Below are 27,121 nucleotides of genomic sequence, written 5' to 3'. Positions count from 1 at the left end.
AAAAGAGGGAAGGGATCTACATTAACACATTTGCTAAGGCTGTGCAGATGTGTTAATGTAAATTATTTGTAATTCAGTTGCTACCTATAATAAAGCACTTAAAAAGATGATGACACTAAAGAGAGCACATGCAAAATAATGCAAATGGAGGAAAAAAGGCCAAAAAATGGAAATGTGACCACAACATTGCGAAAGCTGAGAAAATAGTCACAAGATACATGAATAGAGATTTAGGCTTATTAATCAATCACAATTCTATTTGCAAAATCCAGTATTTTCTTTATTTTTTCCCTTTCTCATCAACATTTCACCTGCATTTCAAGTAGAGGACTATGCAGGGAGGGAGTAATTCCTGCATTATCTGTTATATTCAAAGAAGAATAATTTGCCTTAAAATCTAAAATTTCAGAAATAAAGGGAAAGTACTGCTGGTTGAAAATGTTTGACTAAGGCAAGGCAATTCATGATTATTTCTATGAGCCCCAGAGTGGATGACATAAACAACTCTAATAAATGAAGGCAAGCTGAGTATTTAAACAAACACTTTCTTTCACCATCAAATTAAATGACTTCAGTGAATGTCAACCTTCCTTCCAGAAATGCAAACCTTCAAAACTGCCTCCTACCTCAACAACAAGTACAGATTACCCAGCTATGGATAGCAAACACACTGTGTTGTATTAATGTTTTTTTTAAATGCTGGACATAGCAACTAGGTATTAAAAAGGTATTTATGCCAGTGTCATTACAGCACACAGTCTGCAGGTTGATTAGTAGGACAGAGCATGGTCCCAACTATCCCTATTTCTGTTTTCTACGAAGGACAGTATTTATGAAAGAAAGACATAAAGCATGCCACATATACCAACAATCAAGAGCTCATCTGCATTCCTGTTCCTCAGGATGGTGGATCATTTACATTCTAATACCTCCTGAAACATTAATGTTTTTTCTATAATTGCTCCCCTTTTGATGATTCAAACCCAAGGCAGTGCCACACACTGGAAAAGGGAATTTGAACAGGGAAGAAGAAATGCTACCAATGTAGAACAATAATGGAATAAATTTCACCTCTTGGAAAGCAAGGGGCATTTTTTTTCTGTATGAGTAAAGGCCAAATGTTTTAAGAGGCATCATCCTAAGCTTTACATATGGCTTAGCACCAAGTTCCCCTTGATGTAAAACAATTTATACACAAAGATCAGTACTTCTCTGTGGTAAACAACCACAGCTACTGCAGAGTTCCATTACCTATACCAGCTCACATCATTTCTTTATGTGGGCAAACTTTTTGCGCATTACATATACAAGGAGGAGTCTTACCAGGAGTGCTATGAATTTACACAGCTTTTTATCTGTCACCTATGGACCTGACTATTCTCACTGCATGTCAGACTCAGTACCATTCATGCATTTGCAAATCCTTGTGCCCATAGAAAATAAAAAAGAAAAATATTTTTCTTTGTTTCATACCAATTTTTGCAAAAAAACCTCCCTTTTTAGTTTCTATTCCCCACTCTCAATCCTTTCTAAATGATCTTTTATTTCCACTTACGTTTTTTACCAACCATCTTTAAAGGTGTTCAGAAAACCTCTAGGTAAGATGGGAACAGATCCAGTAGGGAAGAAAAAAAATTGCATATCACCAATCGCAAAAAAAAAATACGTGAAACCACGTGAAAATTGAAAAGAAGGATAACACTTTCTCTTTTCAAGTTTTCCACAATCAGCTCTAACATGCTCCCCATAACTTCACAAACAACACAGATTAGGCAAAACCCTCATTATTAATTAGGCAAAATCTTTTAATTCCACAGTGTGCACCAAATGTCTACCTGACACCGAATAAGTATGTGGGAGGCTTTTCATTTACTTCAAAGGTTACTGGACTAAACTCTGTGTGGGCTCACTAATGAGCAACCTGACTTGTGCTCATGAGCCTGGCAAAGGATAACTCCAAGAAAATGCAATCTCCACAGCTCATAATTGTTTAGATGCTGGAAAATTAAAATAATGAACTGGTAGAGACACAGCCCATGACACATTTGGTTTTCATGTATGCCACTAATCAAAATTTGTGGTGCACCATTGGAAGAATAAAGTATTTTAAAAAAATAGAAAGAGAAAGAGAGCCTAAATTTGTTATCTAGGGTGGGTTGACAGCTCATTCATAACTTTGGCAGGAAAAGCCTGTCATCTATTTGGAGACATGCATGGAGACAGTGCAGAGAGAGGCATACTTAGGGGCATGTTTACACTGCAGTGCAGGAGGAACCCAGCCATGGTCTTAGAGAGTTCTCAAGAAACTAATTTATCTTGCTATGAAAATTAGATACAGACCTAGCAGGAATTATTTTCTCCAGAGCATCTTTAACCCTCACACACCCACCACCTAGTATCAATCTAAAGCTTCTTTAAAGCATCAGCTCTTGATAAGATTAGGTTGAATTACAAACATGAGATTGGTACTTTGATTTACTTTGTGCTAAAATACAGCCAGCACACAACATTGGTTTTTTACTGCTTTATGGAGTATACAATTACATGAAATACACATCAAACTCATCTAAATAGCTGGCCATTTAACTGTCTGTTTGGAGCAGTTGCACACTTTGTCATCCTCTGTGATCTAAAGCACAGAGTCAAGTCTGGCTGCTGTTTGTAATTTAAGATAGGTAGCTCTGAACAACAGGGCCTTTTCCCCTCCTCCCTCTCAAGCAAGGGAAAGCTCTTAAAAGGTCAGGCACCAATGCAGTTTACTGAATAAAGCTCAAGTTTGAAGAATGTGCCTTCTAAAGTGATTTTACTACCTGGGATGTAATGAGTTTTACAGACTCGCTTTGTTAAATTGCCCTGACAATTTCCATTTCCACTTGCTTCAATCATATTAACAGAAGCTAAAGTTCACAAGTAGTAAAATATTTCAGTGTACTGAGTTGGGTCTCTAAAAAATAGATCACACACTTGACAAACATACAGGACATAGGGTTTGGCATTCCATTTCATGTTTGGCTTGGCATGTCTCGTTTAGGGCAGGACAAGATGCCCTATCACAGTGTCTCATTACTCATGGAAATAAAACATGGTTACACCATGGGCTTGACAAATCCCATTTAGTATGTCAGAAGGACAGGACTGGCCCAGTGACTTGGAGTGGGAATGAAAAAAGAAATGTTGGAGATATTCCACTGAAAGGGAAATGTACTTAACATCATAAGTCATGAACATAAAGAACCTGGGCAAATAGGTAAGAAATCAGAAATCTCTCTCTGAAATGAGAAAAGGGACAGAAAAAGTGAAGACAGTGAGGACAAGTCTTGTTAACGAGGGGATAATTCTCTCATTAGAAGAGTACACACTACTCTGTCACTACCTTGTGTAATTGCCTTTGCCTTTTTAAATCACGCAGTCCTTGGGGCATGAGATGGACCTTCCTCTGCCTTTGGTAAGTGTCCATTGCTCCCTGTAAGGTAGCACAATCCAAACAAAAACGACCAACAAGTGATAGTTTCCCATTTTCCAATGCTGAAAGAGTGCTGAAATCTTTTTAGATTTTGCAGAATATAGGAAAGAAAACTTCAGTGAATGATTATGCCGTGCAAAGGAGGATTTGAAATCTGGCATTAATTCAAAGCAAAAGTTTATAATGTGCAATACAAGAAGCTCACTCATGTATGCTGATTTACAAATTTTACTTCCCAAGTGTTTTTCTATTACTAATTACCATTAAGTGCCATAGCTATGGCTACATGTAGCACAATACCGAGATTTAAATTGATTTACTATGACTTCGCTTTAAAACACAACTTGATACAACCAAGAGAAGAGGTGGGCCAAGAAATACTTCTGCTAAGCTAACCCATGCTAAGTGACACATAGAACAAATAGAGCATATTGACATAACTAACAGCAATCTACAAACTCACTGAGTGGGGGAGTCAGACAAAAACCTTTAGGATGCTGGTTAATGAGCTACTGGAGGCTCTTCAGAGACCAAAATAAATAAAAAAGGAAAATCGATTTCAAAACAATTTGAAACAAAAAATTTGGAGCTATGCATTATCATCCAGCTATTCTCAGAAAAATTAATCATGCTGAAGCATTTTGAGATACAGTCAATACTAAACATAAAAACAAGAGGGGGAAAAAAACAAGCAGTAGTTAAATAAATGCTCATCACTCATTGCTCCTCCTGAGTCCCAGACTCCCGTAACTGGCCTGACAGCATGGTAACCAGATCTGATGTAAAAGATCTTTATTATATATACTTATCTGGCGGCACTGACTGAAGGTGGCAGACAGTATGTGAAGGGAAGATGAGCACATAATGGGAATATGGTTCCCCAAATCCCAGAAGGAATAAAAACCTGTAGCGATCAAGGTAAATCAAAGGCGAATGAAAAGAAACGCTCATCTCATTTAGATGCAAATATATCCGGATGCCACTGCACGCCACCTCTAAACAGTATCTCACAGACAGTATTACTTTCATTGTCCCAACAAATGCCTGTCTCCGCTCTAATAATGCTCTCTTTGATGCACATGCTGTGGAAGAGTTGAGGCATATTTACATTCAATCAACAAAACTTCATCAGCACAGCGAGATGAACCGAGATCATATCCATAGCCCCCATCTGACCTTTCCATCGCTCCCTCCCTGAATGCACGCTTGAGGCAGGCAGGCGTGCACAGGCACAGCAGCAGAAACCAGAGATAATGCCTGACATCAACTCCTGCCCAAGGCATCCTGATAGTTTCTCCTATGGTAGGTATTTTATTCACTTCAAGCACTGGGTTTTAATTTGTAACATCCACAGAGCTATGCACAGTGTTGGTGCTCAGGTAATGAGCATTTAATGAAATGAGAAGAAGGCAATAAATAAAAAACCCCTCACATTTCTTAAATAAGTGTATTACCTTTAACTGAAACCACATATTTAGTAAATTGCTTATTTACTAATTCATAGTATTAAGCCAGATTCATGACCTACTCATCCCAGGCCTGTGCATATTGCAGGACTTTAATGCAAAACCAGGTTATTATGCATCAACCACTTTTCAGAGTCCATCCAGATGAATATTTTTCTCTGAAAATACATGTAACAATTTCAGGTCAGTTTATCCTTCACTAAAGGAAGGATAAATCAGCAATGTATTACTGACGTAATTTGTTTATGTGTCTTGACCTTGCAAGTTTTACACAGTTGGACCTTGATCCAATCTGTCATTCAGCATCTAGAAATAAAATCTTTACACATACAGTGAACAGCAGAAGTTAATAACACTTTTGATGCTACAGTTTCATCTTAACAAACACAGGACATAGCAAACTGCTTTGGTGTAACAGGGCAAAATGTAATGGTATATAATGGCACTGGATGGAAAGCTTCAGAAACAATGGCTTCTTTCTTACATTCTGCATAATGTAAGAAGCTATTGACTTCTAATTTTAAGAAAGCCCATTAATTGTGCCGTTTTACTTTGTTAGGACTGGTTTTGAAAATTCTAACCTGTCTTCAAACAGCTAAAATAGTGGCCTTAATGTATACTGTTTATCCAAGTCAGTTGCGGTCCTCTTTTGGAAGGAGCTTTAGAATAAACTTCTGGAACCTCAGCTATGATTCAGGTCCCAACATGCCTCAGTTGCACCTCCTTTCAGCTCTTTAGATTTGTGAGGGAGGAGAGGGTTCGTGGATTCAGCAGGTGAAAGTGCACATCACTGACTGTGGCTGATAAAGAGTGAGTTGCCCAAAAGGCCAGATGCTTAGATTTTGGTTTCAGCTTGACGGGCCAAGCTGACATCTGGGGAAAATTCTGTTATCTCAGTTTTGCCTTCAGGCTTCAAACTATCCACAGCAGGCCCAGAGGACCCACACTGAGACACAAAAGTTTTGTGGAATCATTTAATGTGGATATTTTCCTCTATTTGGGACTTGAGTTTGAAAGGCAAACCTGACCCCATTCCTAAATTCTTCCAGAATAAAATCTTGCACCACATCACTAAAGTTGAAAAACAAAGTTTGTTGCTTATTCTCCAAGAAACAAGTTACTGGTTGTTTTTGTTCTTACTAATATGTTAAGGAAGGGCAGTTACATTATTGTTGACCAAGAAGAACAAAATCAAATATTTGAGAGTTTTTTTTGCGAAATACATACTACCTTGAATAATTTTTTCTAAAACAAAAACTAAGAAAAAGTGTGAATGGAATTAAAATTAAAAGATCAACAAAGATCATTTGTTGAATAAAACCCTTCAATATATTCAATTTCTGCTGCAAGATAAAATAAGAAGCAGAGATAACACAATGAAGTATTTAACATCGGTGGAATATTAGCTAGGGACCCAGACTGTCAAAATCTTGAAAAAATCCAGCAAATCTTTCTAACAAAAGACTTTATACTCATTATTGCCAGCTGAATATTCGTGTTAACTTTGGGTCCAAAACATAGGTCTATATTTTAAAGCAACTAGCTTCAGAACCACAAATGACTGCATCATGACTCTGAGCAATCTTGTTTTTAAACATGATTAGAAGTGGCAGTACAACAAGGCTGAGGGTCATCTGAGTCATCCAAACTTCCAGATTGGAGCTCCTACTCACAAAAATCAAGTTCTGCCTTGAAACAACCAAACGTGATTCCCTGCAAAATATCTGTACATGTATCTGTCATCTGGATATTTATATTGGGACAGCAAGATTTCAAAGTTGTCTAAAACAAAGATTAGAGACATATATCTCAAGAGTGCATCTCTCAAGAGTAGCAATTTGAACAGAGTAGATCATTCTCTTAGCAAACATTTTGTACATCTCAAGGTTTCCCTCTACATAATATTTATGTGGACAGTAATCCTGACCAAAAAAAAGGACCACAACACTACGAAAAACATGATAGGAGAACTAGAACTCATTTACTTCTTATAGCTCTCTAACTTACCCCTATATTTTTCCCCATTCTATCTTCATGTTAAACCTTTTAGCAGTGAAGTATCTACATAGATAATAGAGTTTGTGGTGGTTGGTTTTTGGTTTTTTTTAAAGGCAATCTTTAAGGTAATAAAAACCTGCCAATATCATGAAACCTAATCCTCATTTCTTAAAATGTGAGATTTTATCATAACTGAAGCAAATGTTCCCATGGGGCAAAAATACCAGGATTTAATATGTTAGAAACCCATCTATCCCCTATTGCTAATTTCTCACATTCACTTTCCTTTGTGAAATGCAGCATTTCAAGTTTAGAAACACATAAATATAACTTACTTTCTATATCTCCTATTTGGCTTACTATAGTTTTGGAAATATACACAGCTAGAAATTAAACTCTGGGACACTTAGCCTCTCTTAGCACAACTCAAGATACTTGGGGTGTCAAATTTATGGTGTTAAACAGCCAACCAGTTGGTGCACTCACTAAAGACAAGCCAAAGAACAGATCTTTAGTTGTGAAGGTTTGCAAACACTTCTGGCATAATTTTATAAAAAAATTTATAAAATTAATTTTATAAAAAATAAAATCTGCATTTGAATCTAGACATGGTAAGGCATTCAAAAATTTAACTGAGCAAATGAAATTTTACAATTGAACATGCAAAATAATGTAGTTATACGTCTGCTAAAAATTAGAATCTCTAATGCAAACTCTACAGTGCCCACCAATTGACTAAAAGGCAATAAAATATACATATTACAGCACTGCTGACTGTCTGAAAATAGCATACAGCTCCACTCAACAAGATTTAAGAAAGATGGATTTTAAATAGAAAACGTATAGAAAAACACTATCAGTCGGTGGAATAACACAAGAACTGTGAATATCTCAAAAGAGAGACTTTGTCTGCCTGTTGCAACAGCACCACCGAGCTCAGATCCAAAACTGCAACAGGATTGTGATAAGTGTGTAGCAACATCCTAAAAAGAATGTATTATATTCAAAATAGCAAAATGAGGGATGCAAAAGTGGTATCATTCTGCTTTCCCAATGCTTTGTGTGGATTGAGTAGAGTGGAAAAACTAAAGTGAAAGGACTCCATTAACATGGGAATAAAGGGCAACATTAAAGAAGCAAAAACATTTGTCAAGTCAAATACCATATTAAAAACTTCTAAAATATTAAGTTAAAGACCAACACAATGGGTTATCAAAAAAACCCCAGCAAACAGGCAATAAATAGTATTTATAGCTATTATTCAATGTCTGATCTGATCTAAGGATTGCTAAGACCAGGTGACTGAGAGTGCTGTGGTTTGTGAGAGGTTTCCATCACCGATTCAAAGTGTTTCAGGTCTTAGCTGCCACAGTGATGCAAAGGACCTCTCAACAAAGAAATGGAGAAACCTTTAGTAAAGTACTAGATGATAAAGTACTAGATGATCCTCCCAGGAGGAAAGTGCCTAAGTTGCTACAATTTTTACACCATGTCCTTTAGATAAGTCTTCACCAGGCTTCCCAGATGTCTTAGGATCAAAGAGAACAAGCACAAGAGTCACTTAGAAGAGTGCAGAGAGATGCCCCTGTAACCAATCTAATTGCTCCCTGACATAAAATGTTGAGCCTCTTTTAAGGTACCTCTGTAAGTCAATCTCGAAATTTCTCATATACTCAAGAGAAGTAAATAGCATGCAAAAATGTAATCATGCAAGATGAAACTATTTATTTGAACTTCAAGGAAAGCAAAGCAAAGTCTGCATCCAACACTCCTTTTAACATAGAAAGCCTGAGTTCAAGCAGACTCAGAAGATTGATCATACAAAAGACAGCTATTATGTATTTCAGCTAATTAAATTTTATTCTGAAAGGGAAGCATTTCCATTACTCTAGGCTCAGCAGTCCCAGGAGAGAGGGCAGGGCAGCGAGACCACTGTGACCCTATTACAGCCAGACTTCAATCTGGTTTGGATCAGTTCTGGCTCCTTTACCAAACCCACAGCTTTACCATGTGCATTGTGCTGTGCAGTGGGAAGGCAGGCTGAAGTGAGTTAGGTCATGCTATTAGGAGCTATTAGACCTTTCACTGATGAACAGTTTTTAAGCAAAAGAAAATATTTTTTGGAAGCTAAAACACTGCAAAAAACCTCCCTTCACTCACTCCACATGCTGCTTTATGCTGCATCCCTATAATATAGCAACACAGACATATAAATGATAGTCCTGGCTTTCCATAACAAGCTATAATTGGAGTAGGTGACTAGGAAAATGTTTAGATAAATGGTGGGATCATAACCTTTTATGCAAAATGGACAAATAAGTTATGGAAATATCTGGGAAACCCTGAGGCTGTGTAGCTCTACTGCAAGCTATAGGCACAGTTAAAGCAGACAGTAAATCACTAAATCTCGTCTCAGAGTTTACAGTTTTGTTGTTGTTTTGGAGTTTTTTGCCAGGTTTTGCTGACAGATGGAAAAATACTGGCTGATTATGACCAAGATTTAATTTACCTCCAATTTCCTTCCTATTTCTACAGCACATGCCTAAAAAACCCACATACTATTTTATTTTCAGGGCTTAGAGCTATTACTAGCAAATAGTCATACTCCAACAGTACATATTATGAAAATACCACTTCAATACTTTTCGCTACTCATGAGAATCTCATTATAAAATTTTCTCATGAATATTTCTAAATTATCATCTATAAATGTGGGCATACATTGATATAAATATAGTTGCTTGCATACTTATCAACTAGGCATGCACAGAGTAAAACCCCGTATGTCCATACACAGAGAGACAGAACTGTGATACTGCACTGGAACAGCATCATCTATCACTTAAGTGGGGAAGTAAGGTGCCAAAGATACCTTTGAAGATGGGGAAGCCTTTATTCAAGGTGTCTTCTCTTTCTTTACCTGTCTACCAACTGAATTTAAAGACCAAAAATGATTCAATTGCATGAAGTGACGTCTGAGACACAGACTTCAGTCTCAACTACTAGAAAGGTATGTTCACTTGTTCTGAGGAATTCAAAGCCAAGCTTTCTAGTACCAAGCCTTAATTACCTCAACTCCAAAGTTTTTTGATAGAAACTAACATCTTTTTTCACTATCTGTTTTCCTTTTTGAATTGTGGTAAGAATATCAGGATAGAAGATGACTGACAAGGGTAGTCATTGAACACTCCCCACTTTGTTACTTACTGGCACCCAGATAAACAAAGCTATATCCATTTTAACAAGGCAAAAATATATCTCCAACCAAATACCATATCCATATTCTAACCATGTGTTCACACCGGGAAGGACCAATTTTTCCATTACAAAAAATTCCTTTACAGCTGCCTCCATCAAAATTTTCATTGTTCTCTGTGGTTTTGGACAGCACAAAGTTGTGAGGAGCAGTAGAGGAAATAGCCATTGCACCTCCATTAAGGCAGTGTAAGGGGTGTCTTTGGTAGGTGTACATCTCCCAGATGTACTCAGTACATTCCTTTGGGAATCACAGAAAGATTCCACCTGTTCCTCCAGTGGATGAGTTGGCAATTTAGTGCCCCTAGGTTCTTCTACATATCCACCATTTTGAGCTATGACTAATAAAATGACTAACATTTTCTGCCATGAGCTCTGGAGAAAGAAGAATATTAATATAAATCTCTTCTAAGTAAGGATTCATTGCACAGCATGACATCTGCTGCAGCCCTTTCCTGGGTTTAGATATGAAGGCACGTGCTGCAGCATTGCTGGTCACATCATGCCCAAGCAGTGGGTGCAAGACAAAATGCACAGGGGTGCTTCAGTAGCCCCTGGCAAAGATAAAGTCCTCAAACCTGCTGACAGGATGGGCCAGATATTGATCCATTGGTGGCATCAGTTTCAGGTATTGTTCATCACCATGACAGATATTAATTTGATCTAATATTTAAGGAAAGCTGTGACCAAACAATTCCAGACTTTAAGGCAATTATCTATAATGCCTTATTTATACAGAGATGGGGCGAGTTGGGTATATTTCCTTTTGACACACTGAACACATGTCCTTGTACTTGGGGTTATACTTCTCTTCACCTGCTGCTTTAAAGGAATAGCTCTGTTACATTTTTTTAACACTTCAATTATTCCTGGGGTACATTTTTCTAAAGCTGACAGTTCTTATTTTAAAAATTGATCTTCCTAGGCTTAATCATATATGTGCATTTATCCTTGTGCAAAATGAGGACTGCCTTACAAAGTACCTGATACCAGCCAAATGTACTGTTCCTCTCTGTGTCCATTTTCCCATTTCCCACGCTGCAGGACTACACAGCATTAGCAATACTTGCCTCCTGTCCAACATATTGATATAAAATGACCCTCTAAGCTTCCTGTCAGCTCTGCTCTCATATTACAAAACCACTTTAACAGGCTTCACGTTCATTACTTAGCAACTGCTCTTTGCTTCTAAGAACCACATCCTTATTGACGCACACACATCCTGGCACATCTTTCTTAAAACTGAAAACAGAACAGGGATTAAAGGAAGTTATGATTGCATTTTATAAAATCATAAGTGCAGTGAAAAGGATTCATAGGGAACAAGAGCCTTCTGTCTCTCCTGATACAAGAAATAGCAAGCAATCAATGAAATCTACTTTGCAGGTCTGGAGCAAGCAAAGGAGATGGATCTTTGAAGAGCATGAAGTTAAACTGAAGAATTTCTTAAAGCTGGATGTTGTGCTGCCAAAATTTTAAATGCAAAACAGGCAGCATAAATTGTTTATTTGGGGATGGGGAGGCAGTTCTACAAATGACTATTCAATGCAAGCTGAAGAAATCCCAAACTGCAAATTGCTAGAGGCTAAGAGACTACTCTGGGGAAGTATCCTCAGATGCTTGTCTGGTTCTTGTACTCCTCTGTTGGCACATGCTATAGTGCATTATCTGAAAGAGAATCTGATATCAGAAGGAACTTTATTCTGGTCTGATATGGCCAGTATGGATTTTACAACCTTATATCTCTTACATTTATTTTGATCACATCAAAGCTAATTTATCATGACTACAAATAGAATTCAACTGTTCATGTTATCATTATCTCCCTTCCTGAGCACAAATATGTAAAGGGAAAGGACTAAAAAATTCAGTGAGCTTCCATTATGACTCAGTGTGTTGCATATAGCACGAGCACGGCCTAATTTCATATTTTTATACAAAGGAAAAACAGAGTTTCCTAATATAGTGGCAAAAATTATCATTCATTAGTGAACAAAACTGGATCTAAACTAAAATTTATTTAGATTACAGCCAGACTACTCAGTCATGTCAGTTGAATGGGAGACAGTCATTAATAAAGAAATAACAAGCAGAGTATTCACTAATACAGTAACATTTAGATATTCAGAGGGGGATGCATAGCTGCACAGGGAATATCTATGCATATTACTGGTAGATTTGTGTTTACTGATAGAGTGTGCACCTGTGTATTTCCAGGCTGATGAGCTGTTATACAGGCACTCACATCAACTCAGAAGAAATGCCACTGAAGTTTGCACACCTGCTTTCCAAATCAAACCAAATAATCTCAAAGTGGCCTGGTTTTCACACAAATTGCATTGCTTTTGAAGCTGTGTCTCAACTAAGTGGTACCCCAAAAAGCATGCACATATCCTCCTGCTGGTGGTCACATGAATCATCATGTTAGATACAATGAATTTTTGTTTCTCACCTTACAAAAGCATTGTCCTCAGGCTGAACTACAGAAGAACATAATTAAATGATATGTCACTGAAAGAAAGGCTATGTCCATTTTCTACCACAGTAATATTTTCTAAAACCACCGTTTTTTGATCATTTCAGCATGTGCTGGCTTTTTCCTGGTGAGTAAAGCTGTGCTTACTGAATTTAGAACATAGTTCTGCTCAGTCTGAGCTGCAGATTCCCAAGCTGCATAGTTGTGGTCGGATAACTCCGCTGTGGGGCGTTTGGAGTTTCCTGAGTATGGAGGCAAAAAAGAATTAATCTGACTCCAGTGTTTAACTCATTTGCAGGACTCAGATTTCCTGTTCTGCAAACATAAAGGGTTTGCAAAGAGTGTGTAAGAGCTTCCAAGATGTATAGCTATGTGAGTGCTAAAGATAGGGAGCCCCATTCTTCTCCCCAGCTTAGATTGCCAAAGCTCTGTGGATTTCAGCTGTATTATTACCAATTCAAATGTGTTCCAAGTCAGAGGAAAGTCAAGAACAATGTGTATTTATGAAAAAAGGCCAACTCTTGTTTGGCTGAAGTTCATAACCCGAAAAGAACCCAGTAATTCCACTATTCTTCAGCCTAGAAGTTGGCTACATTTTTCACTTTCAGCATCTGTTCTGTGGTGCAAGGCACTAATAGCATGGAGGTGGATATATTTACTGATTGTTTGTATTTAAATTTTCAAAGGCAGAGGAATGTTTTAATGTTATATGAAGTTACAGTATGAAAAAAAAAATCAAGTAAATCTAGAAAATAAAGCAGCACTTGAAAAGGGAAGGAAAATACCACAGCCAGGTCTATCTGAGGTGATAGCTAGAGAATAAACATGATTGTGTGCACTGTAAGATTTTCTAAGCTAACTTAGTGGTTAAGAAAGATGCTGAGCTACAGTTTTTGGCAACAAAGGAACATAGTACTGACCTAATTCCTCTCAACTGGCCAACAGTAAAGTTCCATGCACTTTCAGAGAGTAGAATTATGTCAAGTTAAGCACTTCTGAAAACCCCAAAAAAAATTATTGTCTATAAATCTGGCAGGTGTGATTAAAACAATGTCGATATGCATACCCTTCTTCATGCTGATCTACATGTTTTTAGGAGCTACACATGCAAGTGTGAAAGGACTGCTGGATTTTAGTACCCCCAGGATAACTTGATGTTCTTTCAAGAATGGCTCAAGCTAATGCATTCTATATTGGCTTGTGAATGCAATCTAAAAGCAGGAAAAGGATTTTAAGATCATTTCACACCAGCTACCATATAGTTCTCAGATACAAGCATAAAATTCACAAGGCTGGATAAGACTAGGAAGTCCTTCCATTAATGTCATGTATCTTTGCTATTACCCCAATCTATCACTGTTTGTGCAAAGCCACTCAATAGTCTTGATTGTCTAGGACGCTCATAGGACGCTCTCATTGTCTAAGACTGTCATCTGCTACTGCAGATTTTCTAAAATTTAAAGTTAGCCCTTTGCTAGCATATCTGTGATTTGAATCCTGAATTTAGACAGTTTCCTCTGGGAAAAAAAAAAAAAAAAACACCAAAAAACCAAAAACAAAACAAAAACCACCAAAAAAACCAACAACAAACCAACCAACCAAACAAAAACAAATAAAAACACAACCCTCCCCCCCAAAAACCCAAAAAACCACACACACAAAAAAACTCCACCAAAAAAAACAAAAAAAATGATCAAAAAAATCTTCCAGGTTTTGAAAGGCATATCATCCTAAGAAATTTTGATATGAAACCTAATATCAACAAATAATTTAGCATCTTGTTAATGCTCTTGCTTTGTCAATTATTATCCTTTAAAAATGGAAAAATATCCTATATTTGCAAAAACTGCACTTAAAGGCCAGCTCCGTCTGGGAAACTGTGATTCCCCATCCCAAGAGTAAAAGATAATTTATGAAAACCAGAGGTAAGCAGGAAAGAGAGGATGAGGACAGCATGACTTTGATAAACAGCAGTACATGAAACTTGGAACTTCCAGTTAGTGCTTCTGCAGGGCACCTTTGGTATGGCTGACTTGGCAAAAGAAATCAAAGGAGAGAGAAACACCTGCATGTGTAATTTCCAAATCTAAACTGAACTGCCTCTCATTTCTTTCCAGCTGTAGCTTTCCATTTTCATTGAACCCAGGAGTGTTATCAAGTCAGGTCAGTATCGGTCAGCCAGTATGGGCTGTGCGAAAGCACAAGGAGAGAGGGTGTACATTTTTGGAAGATGAGAGGAGAGCTCACTGGAGAGTGCTCCACACACGTACAAGAGTTGTGCCAAACGTCTCTGACAAGTGTTGCAGCAGCAGCAGCTCACGCCTGGCTGTGCAATTCATTCAGAAACCATGTGGAAGGTGGCCAGCACGGCCATGTTCTCAACTTCTCCTACACTGCTGAGAATGGAGAGGCTTCCAGAGGCACCAGCTCCTGCCCCAGCAGCAAACGAAAACAGTGTTTTATAAATCACCAATACAAATATTAGACTACATAGAACAGTTTGGTGGGGATGGGATGTCTGATAATTAAAGCACAGGAGTAAAGCAAAGCCTGACAATTTCAATATTGAGCTCTAAAACTCCTAGAATCCCACTTTGGTTTCATAAGGAAGGTTAGCTCAGTCAGTAGGGCTGTTAACCAAAAATATTATCAAAAAACTCAATATCCTGAGGTTTTGTTAGCTAAAATTTGCATACATTTCAATCATGAGTTAAGAAAGCAGTGTATCACGTGTACAGGCCATATTTCATATTTTGTTCGGACAGCATTCTAATTATTTACATGAATTTTTAAATGGTAAAAACAAACAAAACTTTTCATTAAAATAGGTTAAAAAAATATTGGAAAGAAGTTTTTCCATTTTAAGGACCAGCCCTTTAGAGAATTAGTGTCTGACAGAGAAAAAAAGGTAAGTAATTTAAAAATAAGATAATAGGAAGCTGAAAAATAAGCAGACAGAAAGAACTTATTTGGTCAGCTGACTCATAGCAGAGCAATGCTTAAAACCTACGCAAAAGTCTGGAAAATAAATAAGATTTTCTTCTGTGGGATTTCCTTTTCCTTGGTTCCTCGAGAAAATCTGTCTATTTAACTACACAGCAACCACCTCTCTGTTCCTCTTTAGCAGCTCTTGTGCTTGGCTCTGGTCTGTGGAAAATAGCTCCCTTTTATCTTTCACCTAGATGGTGACTACTCCCTGTATTTAAGCTTCTGCATGATGGAAAGATGAGAAAAATATCACACAAGAAGCAAAATCACTTACTGCAATTCCCTTGTGGAGGAAAACACATCAGAGCCTACTGGCACAGCCCTTTCTCAGAACCAGTTCCTGCAGTGCACTCTCTGGATGGCAATTACTGCAGCAGAGTAGTCCAGAAATGATTCCTTGGACTTAGACAACTGCCAGTGCTAATTAAATATTCCTTCAATATCTGCATTTTTCACGCAGGTCTTGAGGATGTCTAAATGCATTATATGTACAAAAGGAAAACCCAGAGAAGATACACAAGATCAAATACCTTTTTAATCCTTATAAAAGCAGGACTGAAAACCCTTCCTTTGTGAATGCATTTGTTTCAACACTCTTGATGGGCTGCTAAGTATTAAAGAAGCTATTAGATACTCTGCAAGAACCTGCCTTCACCTGAACTTTCACATTATGCAATCTTACAGCAGACTAGAACTGGAAATAAAAAATGGAAGAGAGGACCCCAAATGTCTGTGAAGGGATAAACTGATTGCACAGTTCAACTGCAGGCTGACACAAGCTCAGAAGCTCAAATTTATTTAGACAGCAGACTTCTATTGATTTTTCAGGTGATTTAGACTACTTGGCATCATTAAAACTTACATATAAAGTAGATTAAGAAGTGTCCTCATGAATGTGCAATTCTGGGTGAAGGACTATTGCAAATCCCAAGAATAGATGTGTCTACAGATTTTATTAGAACACTGATACATTTTTCATGTGTACTAGGCTTTTTTGCCTACTTGTCTGAGCCAACTCCCATATTACTAAGATTCTCCTTATTAATTTTCCATATTCTGTCTATAATATTTTTCTAGGAAATGCAGGAAAGGAGCATCTGGAAAAAACCTAAACTGATATATAAATCATGCACATAAGCAATGGTTTTTTTCTGCCATGTTTCTGTAGTCCCTAGCATAAAGAGACAACCAAATCAATAATTCCTGTGAGATTATTCAGAGGCATATCATTTGGGCCATTTTTAGTAGGAAGACAAACCCAAAAAACCACCTGGACTCTACGAGCCTGACCAAGTAGGCGCTACATATACACAAATGAATCTGCATGTCCAAAGGCACACAGGAAGCACACAGCAAAATAAGCCAGGCCAGCTAGGAAAACATCCCTGAGCAGCTGCATAGCCGAGGGATCAATAAATGAAATGCTTGATAAGCACTTTTGGAAAAGATGGACAAAAGACAGCGGAAGTGCTCAGAACTCCTGGTTCATGTACCTCTGAGAGAGAAATGCAAAAGAAGCCAGGTGAGAACACCTGAGTGCAAGAGCCTAACACAGCTCTCCTGTGGGTGGGAGCTTGTGTGGGTCCTCCTCTGGGTTCTTGTCCCACCAAGAACCCCCATGAGACCTCATCTCCTCAGCTGCCACCACTACCTCTCCAGGTATATTACTGCTGCTCCTCTCCCTTGGCCGATTCCTCACCCGCCTGCTTCAAACCAGAACAAAAAAAGAAATTCAGACGTGTTTAACAGTTCAGGTTTTTTCCCTTTGTGGGTTTATGGGGTGTATTAGCCTCAACAGAGCAAGTCTTCCAATACTGATGGGACTTGGAGCATCAATCCACCAGAGTTTAACCTTCTTCCAGAGGCAGCACTCTGAAGCAAAATCAGCCAAAATGCTGTCCAAATTCTATAAAAATAGAGGGAGGCGGCTGTATTTTAACATCGATAAAATGAGTATATTTTACTCAAGTATCCACAAGATACTTCTGCTAGCCAACACGGACAGGGGTTCAGTTCTGCTTTTTGTTTTTCAAAGAAGATTCCTGGATTTCTATGAGAAAAATTATATTGTGTTAAAACTGAGAAAGAACCACTCTTTCCGAGCAAGAGCTCTCTCCAGGAAAACATCACAGACAATACCGACACTTCAGCATATTTTCTCTCACTACTGAAGAAGGCCAGCTCATAGAAAGAGGCCAATGCCTCCTTCACCTTTACTCAAAAGCATCCACAGCTGGACTGAGATTTTTTGATACCTGCTGAACACAGGTTACAGTCTGTCTCTTCTATGGCCTTTACACAGGGCAGTTTCACTGCTTTGCAATGCAGAGTAAAAGATACTGATGCTGATAGTATGAAAGCATGGCATACAAAAGGTTTAGGGAATTTCTTCAGACTTAACTTTTCCTTTTTGGTTTGAGAGCCACCATTCACCACTAATTAAAGCAGCTCTTGAAATAAAGCTGCTCTGGCTAAACTTCCAGAAATGCAGGTTAGATTATTATTCTGCCCCTTTCCTCAAACCTCTTTGAGCCCTCACTGTTAATTCCGACACTGGCAGGTAATGCTGTCTTTCAGTCCTGTTATGCAACTTGGCTTCCAACATATGCAAGAACTAACATGTTTCTCCAATGGATTTGCTTTCCCAGGCTCCTGCCTTCTCGGCAATGTGAGGTACTTTGTGTGGAGTCATCTCAATTTCCTTTGAAATCTAATTTTTCTAAATACTTAGATTTTTTTCTGAGATAAGAAAAGTCAGTTGTATATTTATCTTGAGCTATCAAACACACTAAAAGGAATCTATCTGAGATTCCAGGCACCATGGCTAAATAATAAAAATACAGTCAATCTTATGCAAACAAATCTGTACACACCAGCCGCCTCAAAATCTCACAGGACAAAAAGCGGCTCCTGCCACAGGTTCCCCAAAAAACAAACCCACCAAGGGCTGGTACAGCTCTTCCCACTCTGAAAACATCAGACTTTGCTTTTAGTCCCTAAATATGGGACAATCCAAACCACAGTGTTTTAAGCCACCATCTTTTCTGGTGTTTCCATGAATATAAGTACTGCAATTGTTCATTGTTCTGAATCCTGACAACCCCAAGCATAGATTTATCTTTCAATCCTATCTTTAAATCTGTAATTTTAAATCCATGACTGTACAGTTTTATATGGATTTGGATTTTTTACAGATTTATATAGATTTACTCCTTTCTGGAAAGGGCTATTTGATATCAATCATTAGGACAAAACATATCTCCTGTCTTTGGTTTCTTTTCCACAGCTTGACTAATGCATCAAATTGCCTATATTTTAACAAGGAGCTGCTGTATGTCTGAGAAATAAAATAGCACAATCCTTAGCAGAAGTTCACATTCTTCTGCTTGCCATCTTTTACCCATTTGAAGCAAATATTTTTTATCACCATGTGTCAATAAAAACTAAGAACCAATAAAACAGCCTAGCTTGCATTGTGGGATGCTTTTAAAAAGAAATACATCATTGACATCCATTTTCTTTCAGGCACAGTGAGTGCAATTCAGTAGAAGGCAAAAGAACCTCATTTACCAGCAATTACTTTTCTCCCTAAAATAAAACAATAATAAAAAACTCATACACCAAAACAAAACTAAGTTTTTACTAAGACATCATTGAAAAACAAAGGTTTAAACCACCAACATTCCTTTAAGTGGAAATCTTCAAATCTGATGATTGCTTATCAATTGATTTCCCTCTTTCTTTGTAATTACCTGTTTGCTTTCACTGTTTTAGATTCTAGGACAGCATTTCTAGAGAGACTAAATCAGGCGTTATTAAGTGTTTTTTGAGATTTTTCAGGCAAGGCATTTTTAAAGTAGAAAGCAACAGCTATTTTTGCTGGCTGACACAGTCTAGAGCCCAAAGACACATTATTCCACCTTCAGAAAGGCTGGACCACACGATGGTCATGACTATAACCCCTGTGTCACCATCAGCCCCTTTGCCTGGGGACAAGGGACAATTCCAAGACCAGAGTAACTGAGCTCACTGTTCTTGCTACGGCTCCTGCAGCCTCTTGAGCAGATGCCAATCATCTCCAGACAGCCTTTAGCAACTTTTCTTTCAGCAACCTTCTACACTCAAATTCATTTCTGTCCTCAAAATAAAAAAAAAAAAACCTCAACAAGCAGGAGAAGCCAAACCTAGGCAGATCAACCAGATTTTCCTTACACTCAGTCAATCACTCCTTCCGAGAAGCCCACCAGCCACATCAGAAAATAGTAACTTTCCAAAGCAAAGGAACCAAATGAAGATAACTTCAAGGTGAAGAAAAGGCAACTCTTTAACCCAGTACTTAGCAAAAGGCATTTCCAATGCTCTTCCACTTCAGTGCTCTGTCGTACAGCCCTCTCCAAACAGAGGGACAGAGAGAGAATCAGAGCAGAGCCCGTTACACGAGACACAGCTCTCAAGAACACAGACAAACCATGAACAAGGCACTGGAGCCAAAGGATGAAAGAATCTTTGAAATAAGCAATCCAAAACCTTAAGAAAAACAGCAGCAAAACAAACCTTTGTAAATTTAACCCAACAGCTGAAATAAACCTGCAATGATAGAGTTCTTCTTACCTTTGCCATCTGTGCCTGCACGCCATTTGCTTTGAGAGATGCTACTGCTTTCTGTGCTGCTGCGGGACTGTCAAAATCTACAAAACCATAACCTGGAAAATAAACAGATAAATACAGATTTTCAGTATTATCCATGTGTATGAGCACAGATAAAGATTTTATTTTCATAAAGGAGGAAAATCTTTCCATTCTCTCACACAGTCTCATAATCTTGCAGTAGCACTGCCACCACACCTCTATTTGTCACATCTTTTCTCCTGAACCTAGTGGAGTTTAAGGGAATGCAGTGGCCCGAAGCTTCAAAGTGCCAGAAAATATGAAGCAGAGGGGGCGTGTGGGCAGGTCTTTGTCTGACCTAACAGATTAAAGGTCCCTGGCAGCAGGAGGGCACACATACTCAGTGCTCTGGAGTCCTGCCCCATCTCTTCCATAAGAGGAGGTAACATTATGGACCTTCCTGGGATACAAAGCTTGCAGTGGCTGGTTTCACAAGAAAACCCTCCTTCTCCTGTCCTTTAAAGCCATACAAAGATTAAGCTTCAGAAGAGGAGGGCAACAAGTCTGTGTGGCAGGCTGGGGCCATGTGTGCAGGGGCAGGGACAGCAGCCTTCCAGCAGGTGGGACCAGTTCAGGCAGAAACCCCAATGTGTGCTCTACAGGCAATGGCCAGATAGCTCTAGAAGGTGGTGAGATAGCAAAGTCTCAGCTTTGGTTAAACCACATCCCTTTCATCTCCCTGCTGTCTCTGCTGGAACAAGGGACAGATCTCTGCCAGGAATTGCTTTGGGGTATCATCTGAACAACAGCTTAGAGGTTAGATCTTTGGGATCGGCAAGGGATAATCATCTGCTTTTAAGTGGCTTTCTTACTCCCAGTATTCACATTAGTTTAGTATATTAATCAGACAGTCACTTCCTATCTTTTCTTCCTCCCTCTCCATTTTTTTTCTTCCTTTAGCCAGCAACACTGGTACGTTCAAGCAAGCCCAGTGCTGTTATGCCCCTAATGGATAGCAAAAGCTCTGAAAGTATTTTTATTTTCCTAAAGACATAAAGCAGGGGTAAGAAGGCAAGGAATCAACTTTTCACAACTTTTAAAGCATTGAGCTCTCTCTGACCTTCAACAGCATTCAAATGTTCTGTTCATAAAGATTTCAACTGAATTAGGAAGATCTAAAAATCTCACCAAGCACCTATTTAGGCAGCTGCATATATTTCACAATCCATCCAGGGAAAACCCCTACATTTTATTAAACAATTACAGTGCAGGTAGGCATGTGCTGCTCAGACAAGCTGTGGCCAAGGGCCACATCTTTGGCTTCTCCCTGGAAAGCCATATGGATGAAACTGAACTGCCTGAAAGCTTTAATAATATTAGCACAAGCATATTTATAGCTTCTTTGCAGACATCTCCATTTACTAGGTCAATACACATCCTACAGGAGGCAACCACAGATATGATTTCCTACTGTATCCATTTGTATTTCTTTTCCCAGCCTTTCTTCCTACTCCTGGGAGACTTCATTGCCATCCTCTCTGCACCAAATCTAGGTATAAGATTATATGCTTCTTATCACCTTGCCCCCCAAATTTCAAACATCTCTATTATTATTTTGGTATGCATACATAAATGTCCAATCATGAAAGAATTTTGTGCACATGGATGTTTTTGTTTCTTGGCTTAAATCTCATCCAAACAGTTTTAAGAAAACTAAAAGAAAGAAAAAAAAAAGAAACAAACAAAATTATTAAAGAAATTGCTGACTTAAGGAGCGTGAAAAACACTATTCTGTAGCAAATTCAAGATCTGAACCTTTCTTTTCTTCGGTCAGTTTTCTATTTTGGTTTGTTTGGTGGCGGGTTACTTGTTGTGGGGAGGACTGGGGAGGTTTTTTTGATATGGCATCACTACAGATTGAGGGACACTGTGATAACAAATCTTATAAAAACTAGAGTTTGATCAACTTGGGGATGTGAGGAGTGTTTGACCTTCTCTGATTCCCTCATTTGATTTTCCTTTTTTACTGCAAGCCATTTTTAAATCAGCTTGTCCTACATCGCATTTTCCTTTGCAGTGCTATGCAAGCTCTCTTCTCACTGCAGAGCAGCAGTAAAGGTGATGCTGCTTAGAACTAAAAAACATACTACAGGAGAGCAAGAGTCCTCCCTGGAAGCCTTTGCCCTCTGGAAGAGAAACTTCTGTGAGGAAGAAGGAGACACAATTAGATGCAACTTCCAGTTTCCTACATGAGAGATCCTGACAAGAAGCCAGAGCTGTCAAATGGGAAATCTGAAACATCTTGGGAAGTGATGAGATGGCTTGGATCAAACAATGAGAAAATTACTTTTTAGGACAGTGGGGTGGTCTTCTGAGGAAACTGATTTTTTTTTTTTTTTTTTATTTCTCACCATTTCCATGCCCAACAATTAAGAGGTAAAAGTGCAAAAGGTAATTTTAACATTGTCATTAAAAACAGATTACGGAGTTCGATTTTTATATTTAGCATCTGTGTACAGTGCAGGTTTCATGCATGAAGGAATAGAAAGGAATTTATTTTTAATCTGACTTTCTAGACAGCACAGTAATTATTCAGAGCTATGTTAGTTTTGCTTACAAATAAAAACCAGAATGTGTAAGAATATTCCAGCGTTGTATCATAGATATCAGGTATATCTAGCATAATAAATCATTGAGGAGTAACATTAGTCCATAATATCTAAAACCATTAATATCTTTTAATAATTTTTTCAGTGGACACAAAGGGCTCTATGACCATATTAGAGATCCAGTGGAGTCTCGAGACAAAAAACTCCACATCTTTAGCTGCCCATTATGCATTCTAGTATTACTACTCCCAGTCTCACTGCAAAGCTGTTCTTTTTCCTTCCCTCAAGCTCATTTCCATTCCAAGTATCTTTTTCTAGCCCTCCCCCCTCCTGACACATCTCTGCACCACACACAGAACATCAGGACAAAATCACTCCATGGCTGAAAACCCGTCCAAAGAACATCAATCTGCCGCAAGGGAAGCCAAGTTCCCAGGCTGTTTCAGTATTCAAGTATCCTTACAAGAACCCTGCAATGCTATATAACAGAAAACCAGGCATGATGCCTTCTTGTACAGTTCCCATTCTTCCACGTAGATGTTTATAGTCTATGTTAGTGACCTACACTAAAATATTTCATTTGTTTATAATCTCGCTTCATTTTTTGTGTCTCAGGCACTAACTAATAGTGTTGGTTTTTCTGTTCGGGTTTTGGGATTTTGTGTGTTGGGTTTTTCTAGTTTGTTTTTTTTAATATATACTTGTCTGGGTGGATGAAGTTTAGCCCCTACAAAAGCTAAAACTGGGTCTTGGAACATCCTTTCCAGTGTTTTCCAAAGTGTAAAAGAAGCCCCAAATTCCCTGTGCTGAGAGCCCTTTCCTCTTGTCCAGGCTGGGGCTGAAGTGGGTTGTGCTCCCTGCCAGCAGAACTGGGCTGCTGTGGCTGCCCCTGGCAGGTGCACCGTGGCTGGGTTTGGCTGCTCCAGCATCTATCCCTGCTGTGTTCCCTGGTTCCCCCTGGGAAGAGGTACGAAAATGGCTGGAATCATCCCCTGGGATGAAATTCAGATCAGGGTCTGCCAATCAGACACTGCTCTAAGAAAACACATTTCTTTTTCCTCCTTTAAAAACAAGTGCAAGCCCCACCAGACTGTCCCTCTGCTAGACTCAAATTCCACAGCTTTTTTTTTCTTCTCTTTCCCCTGCATTTTTATTGTGTGTTCACTGCCTTGTAAACATTCTGGTCAATTGATTATACTTTTTTCCCCCCCGTTTTTATGCAGAACATGATGAAAAATGAACTCAGATTCTAAACCAGGACCTTCAGACTATGCTCACAAGAATCCATCACCACCACAGGAAAAACCACAACCAAAACTATTTCCCCTTTTTTCCTGAAGCATCCTGACATTTTCCTTTATGAACTCCAAACACAAATAAGGAAAGCTGTGTTGTCCCCTCCTGCTTTGAGAGACGAGAATTGAACTTATCACTAACATGAACCCCCTCACCTCAAGTGTACTTAGACTGAGGGTGACTTTGATACTCCAGTGCTACAAGTCCTCCAGGATCTTGAGGTTTTTTTGTAGAATGACATATTACAAGTTCCTACATGCAAGCACACACACAAAGAAACCCAGGAAAAGACTATCTCAAATAATTGTTAAACCTTTCCTTTAAGAAGTACAGTGCCTGTAATTTTGTACTGGCCTGATGCCATTAGGGCTAAATAATTAAATTTTTAAAAATAAAACCATTATAAGGTTTTTTTTTACCTTTGGGGGAAAGAAAACAGCTAGGCATCAGCAAACTCAAGTTTATAGCTAGCTGCAATAAGTGCTACCCAAATACACTGGCAGACACTAAACATCTCCGTCTCCTATAACCTAAATGGCTGGGGGCCTCCCAGTCTCAGTTTCTCAGTTCCATAATTAAGCTTGGCAGCAGGTTCAAATGAATTAAAACTGAATGTCACTATTTCCTCAACAAATCCCTCATCCTTGTTTTTTCTTACTTGTCAGGAGAAGACCAGCAGAACAGCAATTAGTGGTAAGCAGTGCAGTGAAAAAGAACCAAGCATACACTAATTAGGTCACTCGCCAAACACGTTCATTTCATTGGCAGATTTAATCAATGTTTTCCTGAAATGTCTTAAATCTCCTATGCTAATTTAAAGTTTTGTTATTGTTGTTACTTTAAACACAGATGGGATGCCTGGAGATTTTCAATTGCTTTCCACAAATCCATTTCAAAATAACAACCCCTCATACAGTATATCATCAAAATTTCGGCACAGGTTTTAGGAAATGGCCTCTAATTTGATGCCAACATTTTTGTGCTTGCAAATACCTACGGGTGCAATTTTGTGGATTTAAGTAATTACAGGTGTGTAGGGCTCTTACACATCAAACTCTGAATTGCCCTGATGGATTGGGTACTTAGGGGCAATGCCAAATGATTTAAGGGCCTGCCTGCCCCTTGAGATTCCCGTAATTCTTGTGAAGTGCTGGACGGTGGCAGGGAGCAAAGGTGAGCTTCCCCTGGCACACACGGGCTTTACACTTCACCTCCAGGGAGCTCTGCTGGTGTAGTGACAGGAATGAGAGCCTTGTTGCCTTTTTGGAGCATTGAGGCAGCTCCTCAGTCACTGCTGAAAGCAGCATTAGTTACACATAGTGCGTGTGAACAGCAGTTTTGGGGTATCCTAGCAGCTTGGTCCCCCAGTCAGTGCTTACAGCTAGCACACCAAGGTGCCTTTTTGCATGGAGGATGCTCTGTTGACAGTCCTCACAGCTGTCGCCGTGGGAAAGGGAGCTGCCACGGCTGCTGAACCAATCTGCACCACCCCAGCCTGCCCTGCCCTCCTTCCTGTCCTGCTCCACAGCCTCAGGTCCCTGCAGAGGCTTCATCCTTCCTGCTGGCACTGCCCCCAGAACCAGCCCACCCACGGCCCCACAGCCACCAATGCGTTTGAAAGGGCAACATGCAGCCAAGCCACAGCTCGGCAGCCACCTGCTCACCCAGGGTCAAAGTAAAATGAAAAAAGAGTCCAGAGAGCAGGAGAAGTGTGGTTTCCTAGAAGTGAGGAGTGGAGCTTGCTGGTACACTGCTGAGCTGGAGCTCTGCAGACAGGAACCTCTGGCAGAGGGCTGAGAAAGGAGGAACCATGACAAATGAAGGAAGATAAGTCAGGGATGGTGAGCTCTGAGCCTGACCCTGACACAAGGACAAACACCACATCTCACCTCTGACCAGGTGATGCTTTGAATCACTCAAATTCCAGTCAACCAGTACTCTCTGTTTTCTGCCTCCCACACATCCACACAAGCAGAGGCAAGACATGGAGACCTGCCCCATCCAGCCAGGAGACTGGCATGGAGTCTGGGCACTAATTCAGCCAGTGTTCCTGGCTCACTAACCCTGAAAGCACTTAAATACATTGATGGGGAGCTCACACATACCAAGGAGCTCTTCTGGTTCCACTGATGCCAACAGACTCACTTCAACAAAAGAGATAATGGTTGGCTTCTGTAAGTTAATATCTTTCCTTCCTTCCTGACAGATGGAAAAGGCCAGATATCCCAGGCAGCCCCTACTCCTGCCTGACTCTCTGTACTAGGGGCTGATGTGGGCGTTTAAGGGAAGTTGTGGCAAAGCAGGAACTCCAGCTCTGACATTTTCCCACATTGGAGAGCTTGACTTGGTCACAACGACTCCTTTTGGCAACATAAGACATTTAAATTTTGCATAATATTACATAATAGTGCAGAAACTTTTAAAAGATGAACACAGATTTGCTCATGTGTAATTACAATTCCATTATACCTAAACTTTTTTCCTAGGTCTGATGTATCAGAACATTTGGAACTATGCTTGCCACGAGCATACAAAATTTTTTAATGTAAAAAAAGTTCCCAGTCCTTGTTTCTGACCATCTAGAATCCAATATATCAGATCTGAAATCCAGAACAGAGAAGACTGAATATATCATACAGGTTGGGTCTTCAAGGAGCATAAATATTTGGACAAAAAGGAGGATAAAGTAATTTCAAGAGAGTGCTTGCTTTTTTCATCAATTTCTGCTAATGTTACTTAGAGACTGGAAATTAAGAACCACCCCCAAAAGGAAATGTGATGAGGAAGAGGAATAACAGCCTAGGGAAGAGGCAGTTAAATTGCTTGATGAATCAAGAAGCCATTAAATAGAATATATTTACCACAAATACCTTAATTTAACTTTATGACATCACTTCCACATAGCTATACATATATATGCATACATTTGAAGATACAAGCATGAAGTTTTGACTCAAACACT

General features: G+C 39.1%; 1 protein-coding gene across 12 annotated transcripts in view; it reads right to left on the bottom strand.

Moving 5' to 3' along the window:
• Window positions 1-27,121, bottom strand: part of RBMS3 (RNA binding motif single stranded interacting protein 3) — a 707,096-nt gene that overhangs the window by 235,534 nt on the left and 444,441 nt on the right. For all 12 annotated transcript variants that reach the window (XM_014274144.3, XM_026799147.2, XM_074538955.1 and 9 more), the window contains one exon: window positions 20,258-20,349. In XM_014274144.3, coding sequence (XP_014129619.1) covers window positions 20,258-20,349 — 92 coding nt within the window. The remainder of the gene's footprint in view (window positions 1-20,257; window positions 20,350-27,121) is intronic.

The sequence above is a fragment of the Zonotrichia albicollis genome, chromosome 1 (genome assembly GCF_047830755.1).
Source record: "Zonotrichia albicollis isolate bZonAlb1 chromosome 1, bZonAlb1.hap1, whole genome shotgun sequence".
Taxonomy (NCBI): domain Eukaryota; kingdom Metazoa; phylum Chordata; class Aves; order Passeriformes; family Passerellidae; genus Zonotrichia; species Zonotrichia albicollis.
Note: the sequence above shows the minus strand (reverse complement) of the source record. Positions and strands in the feature narration are given on the sequence as shown.